Source organism: Serinus canaria, chromosome 11 (genome assembly GCF_022539315.1).
Source record: "Serinus canaria isolate serCan28SL12 chromosome 11, serCan2020, whole genome shotgun sequence".
Classification (NCBI taxonomy): Eukaryota; Metazoa; Chordata; class Aves; order Passeriformes; family Fringillidae; genus Serinus; species Serinus canaria.
Window position 1 is genome coordinate 10,050,752 of NC_066325.1, and position 16,626 is coordinate 10,067,377.

General features: G+C 38.6%; 2 protein-coding genes across 9 annotated transcripts in view; one reads left to right on the plus strand and one right to left on the minus strand.

Moving 5' to 3' along the window:
• CHD9 (chromodomain helicase DNA binding protein 9) overlaps window positions 1-15,276 on the plus strand; it is an 85,269-nt gene extending 69,993 nt beyond the window's left edge. For 4 of the 7 annotated variants that reach the window (XM_030227729.2, XM_050978809.1, XM_018914594.3 and 1 more), the window contains 10 exons: window positions 29-231; window positions 460-1,368; window positions 3,491-3,654; window positions 4,582-4,854; window positions 5,591-5,759; window positions 6,695-6,834; window positions 7,310-7,531; window positions 8,324-8,452; window positions 10,459-10,563; window positions 11,825-15,276. In XM_030227729.2, coding sequence (XP_030083589.1) covers window positions 29-231; window positions 460-1,368; window positions 3,491-3,654; window positions 4,582-4,854; window positions 5,591-5,759; window positions 6,695-6,834; window positions 7,310-7,531; window positions 8,324-8,452; window positions 10,459-10,563; window positions 11,825-12,688 — 3,178 coding nt within the window. In that variant the 3' untranslated portion in view covers window positions 12,689-15,276. Of the gene's footprint in view, window positions 1-28; window positions 232-459; window positions 1,369-3,490; window positions 3,655-4,581; window positions 4,963-5,590; window positions 5,760-6,694; window positions 6,835-7,309; window positions 7,532-8,323; window positions 8,453-10,458; window positions 10,564-11,824 lie in introns of those variants that run through there. The other 3 variants (XM_050978811.1, XM_050978810.1, XR_007778545.1) reach the window with 3 other exon arrangements.
• Window positions 1-16,626, minus strand: part of AKTIP (AKT interacting protein) — a 1,131,926-nt gene that overhangs the window by 1,080,118 nt on the left and 35,182 nt on the right. The window lies entirely within an intron of this gene.

Genomic DNA, 16,626 nt, shown 5'->3' on the forward strand with positions numbered 1-16,626 from the left:
ATCTCACATCTTTTTCTTGCTGGTCAAGATGGACAAGAAGAGAAGAAGCTGACTTTTACAGAGTCGTGTCCACATTTGGAGTGGTGTTTGACCCTGAAAGGGGACGGTTTGACTGGACCAAGTTTCGAGCGATGGCTCGGCTGCACAAGAAAACTGATGAGAGCTTGGAGAAGTACCTGTATGCATTTATGTCAATGTGCAGGAGGGTCTGTCGCCTCCCCTCAAAAGAAGGTGGGTTTGTATGTTTTTACTTTTTAAATTTGTGTTGTCAGTGCCTACCTTGAAAAGGTTTTTCTTTCATGTGTTGGAAGATAAAAAGGGGGAGGAAGAATTAAGGAAACCTGTTGAGGGTAAAATTGAAAGCTTATACTGGGGAGACACATCTTAACTCATTAGTCATCTACTTAAAGTACTGATAGGTTGGTTTTGGCGATTCTCATTTGTTTTGTTCTAATCCAGAACTCGTGGACCCAAACCTTTTCATCCAGCCCATCACAGAGGAACGCGCTTCCCGGACTTTGTACCGCATCGAGCTCCTGCGGAAAGTGCGGGAACAGGCCCTCAGGCACCCCCAGCTGTTTGAGAGGCTAAAGCTGTGCCAGCCAAACCCTGACCTGCCTGTCTGGTGGGAGTGTGGGACTCACGACAGGGATCTGCTTATTGGAGCTGCTAAGCATGGAGTCAGCAGGACAGATTATCATATTCTTCGTGATCCTGAACTCTCATTTATGACTGCCCAGAGGAACTATAATCAGAACAAAGTGGCTCTCTCAAGGACTTCTACTCCACTCTTGCACCAGTACCAGATGGCATTATCTGCTTCTCCTCTTACGCCTCAATCAAGACTGTCAGATGCTAAAGTGAATGCTTTTGAGGACACAAAAGCTAAAAATGAAAATCTGAAAGAGGACCCTCAGTCTTCTGAAGAGGAATCTATGTCTACAGAGGAGACACAGACAATACTGAAATCTGAACCTTTAAGTCCCAAAAATGGCACCCCAATACAAATGACAGACCACAGACCTAGCGTGAAGGCTGAGACAGACAGGCGCATGGTGGCAGCAAGGACAGAGCCTCTAACTCCAAACCCAGCTTCCAAAAAACAGAGAGTCAGCAAAAGGGGGTCTGACTCCAGCTCTGACTCAGACTCTGACTCAGATAGATCATCCTGTTCTTCCAGGTCATCATCTTCATCCTCTTCGTCTTCCTCATCTTGTTCCCACTCTCGATCTGGCTCTAGCTCTTCGTCATCCTCATCTTGTTCTTCAGCATCTTCATCGTCCTCCTCGTCATCCTCATCATCGTCGTCGTCATCATCATCATCGTCTGAAGAGAGTGATAGTGATGAAGAGGAGGCACAAAAACGTGGTATGTGTGTAGTCTTACTTCTGCAGTATAATTCTTTACTGAACTAGTTTATTCTTAATGGAAAAATGTCTTTAAAAGGCTATTAAACTCCACAGAAGTAAACTTTATTAAACATAATGTTAATGTAAATAAGCATATTTGCTTGATTCTTCCAAGTGAGTTGGAAGAATTGCAGGAATACTGCTTTTTGTTTGCTCCATATCAGTGTCTTGGTGAGGTTCTTAGGATCTGTTGTGATTCCTAAGCAAGGTTGCTGTGCATGTGGTTTGTGTGTAGGAGAGTGGAATGGACAGCATTTTCTGGAAATATGCTGTGTTTTTATACTGTGTGTATTCCCTCTTATGGGTTCTTTTTCTTTCTGAACAGATCCTTTAGATTTCCCTGTTTGTTTTTTCCACTCTTGCTCACCTGTCTATGTAGCTTCCTTGTATGTTCTTTCATAAAACCTGCAACTTCCTTCTGTCCAAACTTGAGTCATGTCAGCTGATTTCTGTCGTGAACTTTGCAGTGCCTGAACAATGTTTTTACACTGAAAATTTTCAAACACTTAAAAACTTTTCAAAAAATTCACTTTAAAAAAAATCTGCTTAGCCAAAACTGCGGTGGCTGCAGCACGTAAGACCATGTAACAGAGACACAGTGAAAGCTTCAAACTAGAAGCAAAAACCTCTGATAAAGTGATTTAGAATTTTTAATAAACCAACTATTCATTATTTAATACACTTCTTGCTTTGCTGCTGTGATGTGGTCTCTATTTTCTCCACTGAAACTCAATATAGAAAGATTTCTCTGGGTGGTACAAATGGTAATAGAGAAGGGAAGAAAATGAAGGCAGGCAGTGGGATTAAGAACCGGTGTTTTTCCAGGACCTTAGGGGAAAAGGCATTGTCTTAATCAGAGCGATCTCCTTGTCCATGGAGATGACATATGGGAACCATGGGGTTAATTTACTGGGGAAATGCTTACTGAGCAAGTAAAATTCCACTTAGAGAAAATTACTAATATGCTGCTGCCTGTAGCAGGGAAAAGACATTTTTAGAGGAAACAGTTGGTATGCAAACAGTAAAACAATGAGAGCAAAGGAATGCTTATATAACATAAATATTCAGATAGAGATTGTGGTTAGCATAAGTGTGCTACACGTCCAAATATTAGGCTTGTTTTGTATCAGCTCAGTCTGTTCAGGCAAATAATCCTGACTTCCTCAGACTGCAGAATCTCATAAATCAGTTGGCCTTTTTGTTTTGGAGGGGTTTTTTGGTGGTTTTGCTGTTAGTTTGAAGAGATGGGTATAGGCTGGAAAGTTCACTTAACTGTATTTGTATTTTAATTTTAAACCTGGGTTTTATTTTATTGCTTATTCAATGGCAATGACCCTTTGGTATACTTTCCACATTTGAAGCATCTCTGAAGGGAATGCTGGATTCCATTAGATGACTCAGTACAGAGCTATTGTTAAGAAAAAATCTAATTTCTGAAGAGCTGCCCCTCTTACTCCTTGTGCTACTGTAGTAGTTAGGTTTTCAGGCAACACTTTATTTTGTTGTTTCAGACTGTTTCCTCGTGTCATAGTGAAACTTCTGTTGTTGTCTGAATGGAGGCAAAAATGAAATACTAATGATGAAATTCAAGAAAGTCAGAGGACACACTGGAAAGATAATAGGGAAAAATGCTCAGTGATCAAAAATTGAACAACTGAATTATGCAGGCACACATGTTCAAGGCATGGAGCATTCAGTATTCCATGCAGTAAACAAAATGGTTCTTTAAAAGTACTCTCCCAGTGGATTTGCCATGTGCTGGTGATAGACACCTCTGCTTTCAATTTCATTCTATGCTTTACTGAATGTTGTCTTACCAAATAAATATGTCAAGTAAAGACTGTCTGTTTACAAATAGCTAAATGTTCAACATCTTAGGCTTCGAAATACTAACAGGAATATGTGTGCAATTTACACCTCTAGAAAAGGATCAGCCTGAAAAACCTAAGAGATTAATTCTTCAGTTTAACTTTGTGTTTGGACTTTCTCTGAACATTGTTGTGTGTGTTTTGTTCACCTGAACCTCTTACAGTGAGTGTTTAATTCCCTTACAGCATAATGATTTTGATGATTTTATTTAGCAGAAGGAACTCCACATATAAAAGCCTATGATGAAGAGAGTGTGGCTTCTCTGAGCACCACACAAGATGAGACACAAGACAGTTTCCAGATGAACAATGGGACACCAAATTCTGGTTATCTCCTACAAGGTGGATACATGTTGGCTGCATCCTACTGGCCAAAGGCAAGTTCATAATGCAACCTTGAAAACCAAAATAGCAGTTGAAGGTGGGCTTTAAGATGAGTATTCTGTTAAATATGTTAGAACCAAGATGCAGGGGAAATAGCTGTAGGATTTGAGCTTCAGGCCCTTTTAGATGTTATGTTGACTCCTGAAACATGCATTTAAATCTAGGTACTGCTTTTCTTAATTTTTGAAGGGGAGTATAACTGTGATGTCACAGGTCCTTGGCACACTGTGAAAAATGACATTCAAAGTGTAAAAAGTTTACTTATATCAAATATAGCAGAGAGCCTTGAACTCAGAAATAAGTGTTTGCTTACAGAACTTGTACTTTCAGCAAATATATTTGACAAATAACTGTGAAATTATCAGAAAATCCAGTAGTTTCTGTAGTCTTCTTGTGCTTAGCTGAGTTTATTGGGACTTGAGAACTATGTATTATGGAGGTGTGTGATTATCTGTGTTTGGTGCCCAAAGGATGGGAATGAGGTTTTGAAAGCTAAAAGGAGACATAAATAATAATCTGTAGGTTTAGTTTTATAAATGCTATTTGCTGTGTCTTACGGTGCTGCTCACAGGTTCAGATCCTGCTAACAGTGAGTCAAAGCCACACATACAAATACTGCTTTGGTATTTACCGTATCTTTTTTAATAATCAGGGAGATTGTGCTTTTCAGTCTTTTGCCAGACCCTGCACAGATGAGAGAAATTGCATAGTTGTTTGGAGGTACATAGTGAAATTAAATACAGAAATGCTTTCACAGATTACAGCGAATCAGTACAAATCCAGGAACTTCAAAATCTTCAAGTCCAAGTCCAGTGATAAAAATGTTGTCATTTCTCTTCTCTGTAGAATTAAGAGCTAATATACAAATATAACAGTGTTGGTAAGCATTGGCCTCACAGAATGACTTTCTCATCTTTTAGGATCGAGTTATGATTAACCGACTGGACAGCATTTGTCAGACAGTGCTGAAGGGTAAATGGCCTTCAGCCCGCAGGAGCTACGACAGCACCACGGTGGCATCGTTCTACACCACCAAGCTCCTGGACAGCTCAGGGGCAGCTGCAGAGTACAGTGAGCCCAGTGCACCCACACCCCCTCTGGCAGCTGTAAAAGAAGAATATGACCAATCACCCCAGCTGTCAAAGGTGAAGAAGCATGTACGAGAAAAGGAGTTTACAGTGAAAATCAATGACGTATGTTTATTTTTATTGCCCTAGGACCTGGTTGCGATTGCGGTGTGCGGCATGCTTTACCTGCAAGTGGCTGCCTGCTCTCACTCTCACTTCTTCACACACTTGTTTGTGGGTATTTGGGTCTGCTGCTTCTGGGCACTGAGTGTTTGGGGTTTGGGTTTGGTTTTTGGGGAGGGGGTTTTTCTGTGTTCTTTTTTTCTTTTATTTGCTTAAGCCCCTGAAAGGAATCTTTTTTTTCTTTTTTCTGAATTGAATTTTTGCCATGCTGATGCTTCCTCAGACAGCTTGTTTTATGCTGTTTCTAACAAATCTGATTAGTATAAAAAGGTATTTCTGCTGTTCAGCTTTTTTTTAACATTTCAACAAGCGCTTTATTATTTTGTGGTCTTTTAGAGGATTACAGGAAAATTTCCTGGTTCCTGGTCCAACATTTTTTTATCTGTAGTTTGAGACCTGTTTGTAGCACATGAAAATATGTGAGTATTTGCTCTTGTAGTTGGGTCTAGGACTGGATTCAGGAGGTAAACACCTTACCAGTGTCTGGATTTTTCTGTTCAGATGAAATTTCTGTTCATATTCGGGTTTTACATGGAAGAACAAGATTGTACAAGGTCTAACACAGTGTTTTCATTCTTTCTCAATTCTGCTGGAGTTAACTGTTTGTGAAAATCCTGATTGTGAAGTAGTTCTTTCTGCTTCAGCAGAAGCTCTTCTAATCCTGGCATTTATTTAACAGGAAGGTGGTTTGAAATTGACTTTTCAGAAGCAGGGACTGTCTCAGAAAAGGCCGTTTGAAAGCGAGGAGGGTGCATTGGGTCAGCAGCAATATCTGGCTCGTCTCCGTGAACTCCAGAATGCTTCAGAAACCAGCCTTGTCAACTTCCCAAAATCACTTCCCAAATCAGGTACAAAAAATGTCAGGAAGGAGAAGGGCAATGTAGTATTAAATCTGCTGGGTTCTTCTGTTGATGTCCATGAGTTGGCAATGGAGAGAGATGTTTGCAGTGTTGTTCTAAACTGCAGTCTGGAGAAATTCTCTCCGGTGTAGAGACATTCTCCAGTTTGGAGCCCCTGATACTTTATCACAGTGTCAATTACTGTAATGTTAATTTAGTAGAATGATGCCGTTATACACTGTCAACCCCCTCCAAAGAAGGTTTTAATAATTATAAAGTGCATCACTGTACACTGACAGTAATCAGTTTAACTCAGAACTTAATGTGGCTACTTTGTAAATATAGACGAAGAGTTCCAGACTTATGCCTCTGCCAATTTGGACTCTTGGTAATCTTCCTTGTGGCTCATGTAAAGAGGCTATGGAGGATAATTAGAATCAATTTTTGATTTATAGCCAAAAATTTATTGCTTGTTTCATAACTGGGTAACGGTATACTCTGAAAAATACAAATGAGCCTAAAGTAAGGAGTTAACATTTGGATTAAAATATTGAAAATTAATAGAAATGGGTGCTTAACTTAGACCAGCTTCTGCTTAAATTGCGCAACAAACCATTAAGGTCTTGCTAAACATTTATTTAGGGATGTCTGCCTCTCTGTGTATATGACATCAATAGTTTTCAATGGCTACCATCCCTGTACAGATAAATTTGGAGGGGGTGCAGGGGCAGTAATGAAATTTTCATAGTAAAGTGGCTTTCAGAACCTAATATTCATGATGCTTTAAGCAGTCATAAAACAAAGGGCAATTTATCTTATCTGTTGCATGTAGAAATTACATGCACTCGCAATAATTAAAATAATTTTAATTCCTTTTTGTATTCAGACATGTTTCTCTTTATAAAACAAGCATCTGACACAGGTTTGATTGCATCATTTATTAGGTACTTCCAGTCACTTAACAGCCAGTGCCAATGGAGTCATCGTTGACAGTCAGCCTGTAGTCAAAAAGAGACGAGGAAGAAGGAAGAATGTGGAGGGGGTTGATGTCCTCTTTATGAATAGAAATAAACAGCCTAACCATGTAAGTAAACTTCATACTGTATCCAAAAAATAAGATCAAAATTATTGTTATTATTAATGCCTTAACTGAGTATAACCAGCTGTCCCTGCTCCACAAAAGCTTGTAGTCAAAACTTTGAGGTTTGGGATATTTTTTGCTGATAGTTTATGATTACACAGATGAAAACTGGTGGAGTGTCATTAAATATTAGATGTATACAATATAAGTAACTGTTTTTAAAATGTAGCTTTACTTCTGATGAACTTTAACAATGTATTATTAAAAACTTGTGGCTTGATATAGCAACCTTTGGACGTACCTGCTTATAACATCTGTTGTGGGGCCTCATTGGGCACTGACTTGAAGGGATTTCTTTGGCATATGAGCAAGTCCTGGAGTGTGATCTGCAAAACTGTGCCTTTCGTTAAATCATACATGAAATAATTGTGATGGCTTGTTTTCAGTGCAGTAAAGCAGATGTTTTTAATTTCTCTAGGTTAATCCAGGTATTAACTCCTGCCAGGTTGCTGCAGGAATAAACCCAGCACTCAGTTACACACAGTCCCAAGGCATGCTCGATGCAGAGAGCCCAGTTCCTGTTATTAACCTAAAAGATGGAACAAGGCTTGCAGGTGATGATGCCCCTAAAAGAAAAGATTTAGAAAGGTGGCTTAAAGAACATCCTGGATATGTTGAAGATTCAGGAGCTTGTATTCCTGTGAGTATTACTTTCACCTCTCCCTAGCCAAATAGTACAATATTTCACATATTATGTGTTTTGGTTTGTATTCTGTGTTACAGGGAATTGTTTCTTTGTTCTCCTGTTCCACACAGGAAAAGGAAAATGTCCGTTTCTTTTTCCAGTGTGAGGACTCCAAGCCTTCCATTCATCTCACAAATGTAATTGTCCAGAAAAGCAATACCAAATCAAGACATTTGATCTTTGTATTATTTCACTTACTATTAAAAAAAATATTTAGGATAAGAGAACTCATATACCAGGGTACTGATAATAGGAGCTGAAAATATGTAACAGCGTGTTTAGTGATGTGCAAAAGGATTAAAGAACTTAACTGTGGAATGCATCTTATACCTACAGTACAGTGCTGTGGTAGTGGTGTTTGTGTGGGTATGATCTTTTCATACTGTTACTTCTGAATTTGACTTTTTTAATGTAATAAAATCATACGTGTGGTATCTGGAATAACAACCTTCCTTCTCAGTGAAGATGATACAAAGCAGTAGCAATCTTCCAGACAGTTAAAGCACTGTTTAAAACTGAAAATTAGTAAAGCAATGGGCAGAGGCATCAGAGAGATGATGTTCTGCTATTTACTGGGCTGCTTATGAAATGATTGTGATTAGTGGATAGGTACTGGTATTAAAATATTTCTGAAGTTGAAGTTGGCTTCAAATTTAATGCCTGACTCAACAGAATGCACAGAGATCTTACTGTTTTTAAAGCAGTTATATCAGAAGGATAATTGGCTTTTTAATTCCTTTGTAACAGAGGATGCAGCTGCACGATGGGAGGCCCAAACAAAAAAGACACCGTTGTCGAAACCCCAATAAACTGGATGTTAACAGTTTAACTGGTGAAGAACGTGTTCAGCTCATAAATAGAAGAAATGCAAGAAAGGTATTCATGATACTGTTCTCATATGAACATATGATTCTCATACTCTCCAAATGAAAGATGGAGATACTCCAGATGAAGAACTTGATATACCACACTTGCTAAAATTTTCCCGGTGTACAAATGAAAGTTTTTTGTTTTAAAGTTTTGGCACAGAACAAAAACGTCAATTCCAATCTTCTAGTGATTTTTTTTTTTTCTACTGTGAAAATACATAAGATACAGATAGAAACTTAGCCCATGGTTTATAGAACTGAACACTCAGTATGGTGCAGTGTTTGTGCCATTGACTCGGACAGAGGCAGGGCACTAAAATACATGTTAAAGATATGTGATCAAAGTGGCAACTTTGTCAGAAGTTTGAGATTTTTTTGTGATCTTCTCATTACTGTTTTTGACACAATTAAAATTGTTTTGGTAGTATATCTGGCATAGAAACTTGTCCTTTGGAATTGAGGCAATCCTCTGTACTGGATGATTTTGCTTTTTGCTGTTTTCAGTAATGTCTGCCATTTGCCCTTTATGGATCCACCAGTAGTATTGGCTGTCAGTCACATTTTTGGGGGAAATGGTAGGGGAACAGGAGAATAAAAGGAGAAGGGGAATTCTTGTGTGAAAAGGCAGCAGTGGAAGATGTGAGAGCAGGAGTTGAATTGAATTTTTGTGCAGGTGGTCAAAGTTTGGGAACAGCACAGTGCACTTGAACAGGCCCTGGGGAAGGCTAAAGGCAATATTCACGAAAAGCATGCAGAACGTTAGTGGTGTCTGTTGGACAGATCTGGCCAGATGTTTTTGATGGTGTCTTTGAATGTCTGTGTAGCACCAGAGCAGCAACCCAGGAGGAATCTTTGAGCTGTTGTGCCCATGTAAGGAGCATTTTCCCTTTCCCTTGTGGCACTGCCTGCTTCTCTTTTTGTTAGAGCAGCTACAAGGGAAGCAGGATGGGGTTTTTTTGTCCATCTGTACAGGAGAGTGAGGCAGAATTTGAGTCTTTAATCTCTTCAGTGTATTGAAACAGCAGCTCTGAAGGGGAACCAGAATGGTTGTGAGTCTCTTGAAACTGAGATCTTTGGCTGCTCTTCAAGAGCTGTGCCCTGAGGGATGTTGTCAAAGTTGAAGATCAAGGAGTGAGAGTTATGATCTCTGTTTACTGTGAAAACCTGTGTTTTTATGGTGGCTTTTTTCCTCTCAAATTTCCACTCCATAGTTGGTACTTGGATACTTAATTAAAACCAGTTTTTCCATATATAAGTTGTTTCCAATTTCTGTGTATCACCAAACCTGTTTTTTCTCATTTACTTTTTTAGTTCTGTCATATTTTTGAGTAGCAGGGAGTGAGGGACCAAAAGTAGCCTAGAAAATATGAGTTTAAGTTGCAGTTTATAGAGAAAGTTAAGCAGAAACTGGAAATTTTTATTTTTTTCTTTCTGGATCTGAATAATACCTCTCATTAATTTAAAAGCTTACTTTCCTGCTTATATGCTTTTATTAAGATGTGCTGTTTAGTAACTTTAATTTGGCCTTTTTTGCATGAAAAAAAATCTCAGGAACTTAATTCATGATGGTAGAGCCTCCTAAATATTTTTAGAAGTAGACTGAGATGAGAGAATAGGATTTATATACTGAGTAAAGGAAAAGCTTAACAGGGTTGTACTTACAACTTTCTTGGTACTACTTGGACCACTGTTCTCTGTTCATGTGGCTGCTCTTCCATTCATTGTGTGTCTGAATAAATATTAAATATTATACATCAGTGATAATGTCAAATATTGAAGTCCTGAATTGAGTTCAGTAGATGAGTTTGAGTTTAGTAGATTTAGAACAAATCACATACACATCACCAGGAGTCAGCCAAAAGCTGCATCATGCTCTGTGGTAATAATTTTAAGTGAAGCTTTATTTGTACTGTGTTATTCCAAAGGTAAAAATGAAACAGTGTCAGGTATTAAAGTTGCCTTTTTTCTTATCAGTTGCCACATATTCACTGACTTCTATCTTCTGCTTCTCAGGTTGGGGGTGCATTTGCTCCCCCTCTGAAGGATTTGTGCAGATTCTTGAAAGAAAATCCAGAGTATGGAGTGGCTCCTGAGTGGGGAGAAGTGGTAAAACAGTCTGTAAGTATTTGCAGAATAAGATAACCATGACATGAAATGTATCTGAAAGGAAACAAGGCAAACAGAAAAAAAAGGCATGCCAAGAGGTGTGATTTTCATATCTGGTATTACATTAACAGCAAACATGAGTCAGTGTCAGCTTTCTGCCAGCTTATTTATGTAAATGCTTTGCTGGCACAACTGGAATAGGAGAAAGGAGTGGAACAGTGAGTGGCAACCCCAAATTAGAGATTTTGTTGAAGATGCTGTAATACTGTGACTTCTCATGTCTTAAATATAGCCCAGTGGCTTTTAGGAAAGATGTTAGCCAAGAAATTATGCTTAATTTTAAACACTTATTTTACTTTTAGCATGCACCTCTGAGAAATCAGGATAGTGAGGATACTATCAGTCTTGCCTTGAAGATAAGGGCATATTTTGAACTTCAGGAAGTTGTATTGTATAGTGTATACCTCTGAATAGAGGTACATATGCTAGCAGAATTACTGTAGATAACTACTACTTTCTCACAGTAGAGAAGAACAGAACTTGAGTTCTGAATTTCTCTGGTTGCATTAAGGTAATATAAATCAGAGTTATTTGCTAGGAAAAAAGGCAGTTGTACTATGGTGTTGAGTAATATTTGATCTTATGGTAGCCTTTTTAAAAAGGAAATTTCAAGACAATGCATTTTGAAGGGAATATTGGTATTCATTGCAATTCTTTGTTGTTAGGTAGGAGGTCTTAAAGTGGTGAAGCAATACTATACAAATCCCAAATACAAGTACTGAAATTTAATTTAAATTCAAGTTGAGTCGTTATTGCTTTTTCCTCAGTTTATGGATGAGATGAAATATGAGGACATTAAAGAGACGCTAGCAAAAATAAAAAGGGCTCAGATTGTTGGTCTGTGTGCAATCACACATATTTAACTTTAAATTGAAAACTAATTAAACTGTCAAATGATTGCTGTGTGATAATATTTCAAAGCAATGCTGGTTTAGATCTTAGATTGAGCTTGCTCCTATAATTAGCTATATTTGGCTTGATGTGCCAGGACGCCACGAAGGGTGGGTTAGCAGAGGGTGTGAGAAGAGCCGTGTGTAGCCCTCACGATGGAGATGAGCCTTCAGACATTTGGGATGTGGTAGCACAAAGTCAGCCCAAATTCCAGGGAGCTGCCTTTGGCACTGCTCTGTACACTCGAGTTCTCTGTTTGCTTTTCCTTTGCCATCCCCAAGCTCCCAAAACTCACACTGAAGTGCGGCTGTGTCTCTCGCAGGGCTTCCTCCCTGAGGGAATGTTTGAGCGCATCCTGACGGGCCCGGTGGTGCGGGAGGAGGTGAGCCGCAGGGGGAGGCGTCCCAAGAGCGAGATCGCCAAGGCCACGGCGGCCGCGGCCGCTGCCTCAGCCCACAGCGTGTCCGTGAACCCCTTGCTGGCCAACGGGCTGCTGCCGGGGGTGGACCTGCCCGGCCTGCAGGCCTTGCAGCAGAACCTGCAGAACCTGCAGTCGCTGCAGGTGACGGCGGGACTGATGGGAATGCCGGCCGGCCTCGCTGCCGCAGGAGAGGCCAAGAACGTGGCTGCCATGTTCCCCATGCTGCTGTCAGGGATGGCCGGGCTACCAAACCTGCTGGGCATGGGAGGACTCCTGACCAAGTCCACAGAATCCGTTTCGGAGGAGAAAAAGGGAAACGATGCAAAGGAGATGGATGCAAAGAAGGAAAGGACAGAAGACCAAAACACGGACACTGGTGGTGAAAACTCTGTTTCAAGTTCTCCTTCGACATCCTCTGCCGCCGCAGCTGCCAATCCTCTCTCTCTTAACCCTTTACTTTTGTCCAACATACTTTACCCAGGGATGCTTCTCACTCCAGGCCTTAATCTTCATATCCCAGCTTTGTCTCAGTCTAATATTTTTGATGTACAGAACAGTGAAAGCAATGACATGGGCTCAGCCAAGCCCACAGAAGCAAAGGAGGAAAATTCTAGGGTTAGAGATCAGGAAGACAAAGGGGGAACAGAGCCAAGCTCTCACAATGAAAACAGCACAGATGAGGGTTCAGAGAAAGCCGATGCTTCATCTGGATCTGACAGTACATCGTCTTCATCTGAGGATTCGGATTCGAGCGATGAAGACTGACCCCAGACTCTGCACTTAAATTATAAACTGATTTTGAATTTATTCTTTAATTATTTCATTGTAAATAACCCAGTGTTGAGTGCATCAATGATTTACTGACCGAACATTTCAGTATTTGTTTAGAAGTGCAAACTGCTTTCAGAGACATTTTGCATGTAATATTTCTTGAAGTTCATAAGTTTCTGAACTTGTATGTACTATCAAATACACAATGGTGTAAAATTACAACAAAAGGCATTATAATTTTGTTGGGGGGTTAATTTTATGAAAATAATGCTCAAGTAAGAGCTGTATATTTAATATATTTGCAGTGAACACAGAATACTTTATGCATATTATTGATTTAATTTGAATATAGTTTTACAGCCTCCTTGACACTTATAATTTACAGATCAAAACTCAGCAATAATTTGGGCAGCTAATGAATGTCATGAAAGCTGTAGAATCTACATCACCATCCATTGCTTTAATTACATGAAAATGCTCTAGTGTTGTGATGCACTGCTGTTTCCAATTCAGGTACAAGTGTGTTTAAAAGAAGATAAATTTTTCCCAATTAGCCAATTAAACTGGCTACCTGTTACCTCAGCTGAGTTAGTTTAGGAAGTTTACATTGGTTTCTATTACTTGTTTTCAGGTTTTGTTTTGTTTTTTAAAGACATCCTGTATAGCATGTTAAAATCTGAGTTACTTGAGATAAGACTGTTGGGGTTTTCTTTCCCCCTTATTGCAGCTGTTCTCTTTGACAGCAGTAAGGGGGAAAGAAAGCAAAAACTGTCTTTTCTCATGCTACTTGGCACCATGTAGGTCTATTTAGTTTACACCTTGCAAAGTTTTGGGCTCCCTCTGCAGAATTAAAAGTCCCAAAATGAGGAGTAGTTTCCCCAAGACTCAGAAGAGGCAAACTGTCATAAAGTGCCACTGAAAAGACCTTTCAACACTGCATAATTCATGTAAAAATTGTTTGTTTGCTTTGTTTGTGTAGATTTCTATTTGTGTTTATGTCATAAAACCTCCTGGAGTTCCCAGTTAATAATGGTAAATAAAGTACAGATAGTTTTGAACTCCTTTTGAGTTTAAACTTCTCTGCACATTTAAATCCGACTAAATATTATCCAAAATCATTATTGGGATATCACTTCATATATTATGCTGAGTTACCCTCTAAAGAAAAAAGCACTTTGACTAGTAAGGAAAACAAATTATTCCTAGAAACCACAGTAACAGGGCATAAGGCATCTTGTTTCAAGTCCAAATCCTTAGAACCCTTTACTATATAAAATCTGTCTAAGATTTGATGTGTGATATGATTCCTCCTTCTTCTTAAGCTGCTATTACTCTGACACAGTCGAGGCCCAGATTCACATTTACAGAACTTCTGAACTGACTGAGACTTCAGGTGACCTTGGTTACATCATTTGCGGTCCAAGAATAGGCAAGTGTTAATAGAAAATAGATACAGGTACTAGTGAAAGTCATGGAAAAAGCTTTACAAAGGGATAAATTTAAAAATAAAAAACAAAACTGTATATTTTGATATAGTTCTGTTGCTTGCTTGTACAGTAAAACAACTGTGTTGTTTTTTATCAAGAACTTTACCAATGAAATATAAGTTTCTATGTGCAAAATAACTAGCCCCATGATTAGAAGCAGTATTAGATGTAATTACACAAATATACAAGTACCATTTGGATTGTGCTGGTTACGTATTTTCCCAGATAGTATTCTGATTTTTGGCCCTTCATGCAGTGTCTTAGCAATAGTGAAAATCAAAAACTGCCAAGAGAAGGGGGTAGCCAATTCTTCGTCATTAAAAGAAAAAGTATTTCATATTTAATATTTTGCCCTTTGTGTAATATAGCACTTTTATTTAATTAGGATGCATCTATGAAATAGCCAAAGTTTTACAAGCAGTTATTAACTTCGTTTGCTGATGGAGTATGTCAACAATACCATCACTTCCCACCCTTCCCCCACAAAACAAGTCCTAAATCTTGTGGCTAAAACCTAATTTATATCAGATTTATGAAATAAAGTATTTTCCTATTATGGTCAAGTAAGTTTGGTTACTGTTCTAGTGATTCTTTCTATGTAATAAGGCAATTACAGTTTCAAGTAATGAAGGCTGGTGTAGACTTGAACATAATTATATTTGGGTTATTTTTCATCAGTTTGGTCCAGAGGGGGAAAAAAGTGTCCCACTATCAGCTAAACTATATGCAAATACGGTTGTATAAAGTTAAGGGTTATAAGGAAACCTCAGTAGAATTACACTAATACTGAAGTTAAAATTAAAAGGATATCCAAGGTGATGATAAAGTGTGTGTTGGTAGTTACTAAAAAAACCTTAGCTGTTATTGCCTTGTATTTCTATCCCTTGTTTCAGGCTTCATGATCCAAGTCTTAGTCCAGGTTTTTTTTGGACATTTGCAATATTTGCCAGTTGTGTTCTGTGTAGTCTGAATTTGCTTTCTGTAGTTGAACAAGCGTCTTAAAAAGTCATTTGTAATTTATTGAATTACTTTCTATGATGTTCTATAGAGCAAATGGAAGTTTAATTATTTTTTATTAAACATATTCTTTGACTACCTGTGATGTCGGCCTCAGTATGTGAAAGTAATGCTGTGTAAGGATTAAACATGGATCTTCCAGCAGGAAAACTCAAGTTTCAGTGCTAAGTTTTAAAACTGAAATTATTCTTAAGACCTTAAAAAGCCCTGCAAACAAGCCAAGGACATAACACACCTACTGCCCAAGACCATGGTTTACTCTTGTATAATTTTACTGGGAATCAGTTGTCTCTAATTCTCTTATCTTACAATCAAACCACCCTTCAGTACTTATGGTTAGAAAAGAATGTATGGTCTAGGTTCTGGGCCAAAAGTTAATTTTAAGTAAGCATGTTGGCAGTGAAGTAAGTACCTTTCCAGTCTTTAAAAAAAAAAGCAACTTTGCATTACTTTCCACATCTTTATTAAAGCTTTTAATTGTGTACACAGCACTCAACTATTGCATGTATTTCACACAGGACACAGACATTGCTCCTGAACCCAAGTTGTCTCCTGCTTGTCATGTGCCACCTGGCATTGCATTTGAATGATTCAATGGTATCCTTATTTATTTCAGTCTGAATTTTGTCTTCATATCCTGATCATCCTTTTTGAGCTTCTGCAGATGTGTACACAGGTGATAGAACTTCACATATACATGAGCTCTGTTCTCAGCTTTTCCACAGAAATCCTGCAAAATCCCTAAAAGTTTTTTTTAAAATTAGTTTTAGAATCCAGTCTTCTTGGTCTATAAATTAAAATCTAAGGATCTATTTTTCAATGGAAATATTCCCAAGAAAGGTGATCTAGGCCCTATATTGGTGGTTAGTTCCTGACATTCCTTTGAAATTTTTCCAAGCAGTATGTAGAGTATGATGATTAGATAAGACTCTTAACAAGGTGTCCAGGGAAAAGTCTTGTCCTATTTGTTTTATTTTGTGTCTGAGAAAATGATTTGTGCCATGTTATTTAGTAATACATTTTTCATGGATTGCTCAGTTGACCGTGCTGATCACCCATTAAAATGAAGGTTTGATGAAGGTCTAATTCAAGCTGCAGCAGGATGAAATGTGCCTGGTGTGCAGGGTTAATACAAAGGGATCTACAGCGTAGTGTTACATTAACTTATTTGTGATGTGCAAGTTACTAACAGCTAGTTTTATAGGCAGTTTCTGATCTAGTTCTATTACACCTATCATTACCTTCCACATGAGCAGGCTGTTTCAGTGCAGTATGGGATTTACACTGCTGTAGCTGACCAGCATTTAAAATTTTACATTGCGCATTGTTGGACCTTGGGCTGATTGTGTTGTCTGTAGAGCAGATTAATTGTACTGGTGTAGCCACAGGAGTTTACAAAATAACTGTCCTGGCTTATCTAAATGTCCC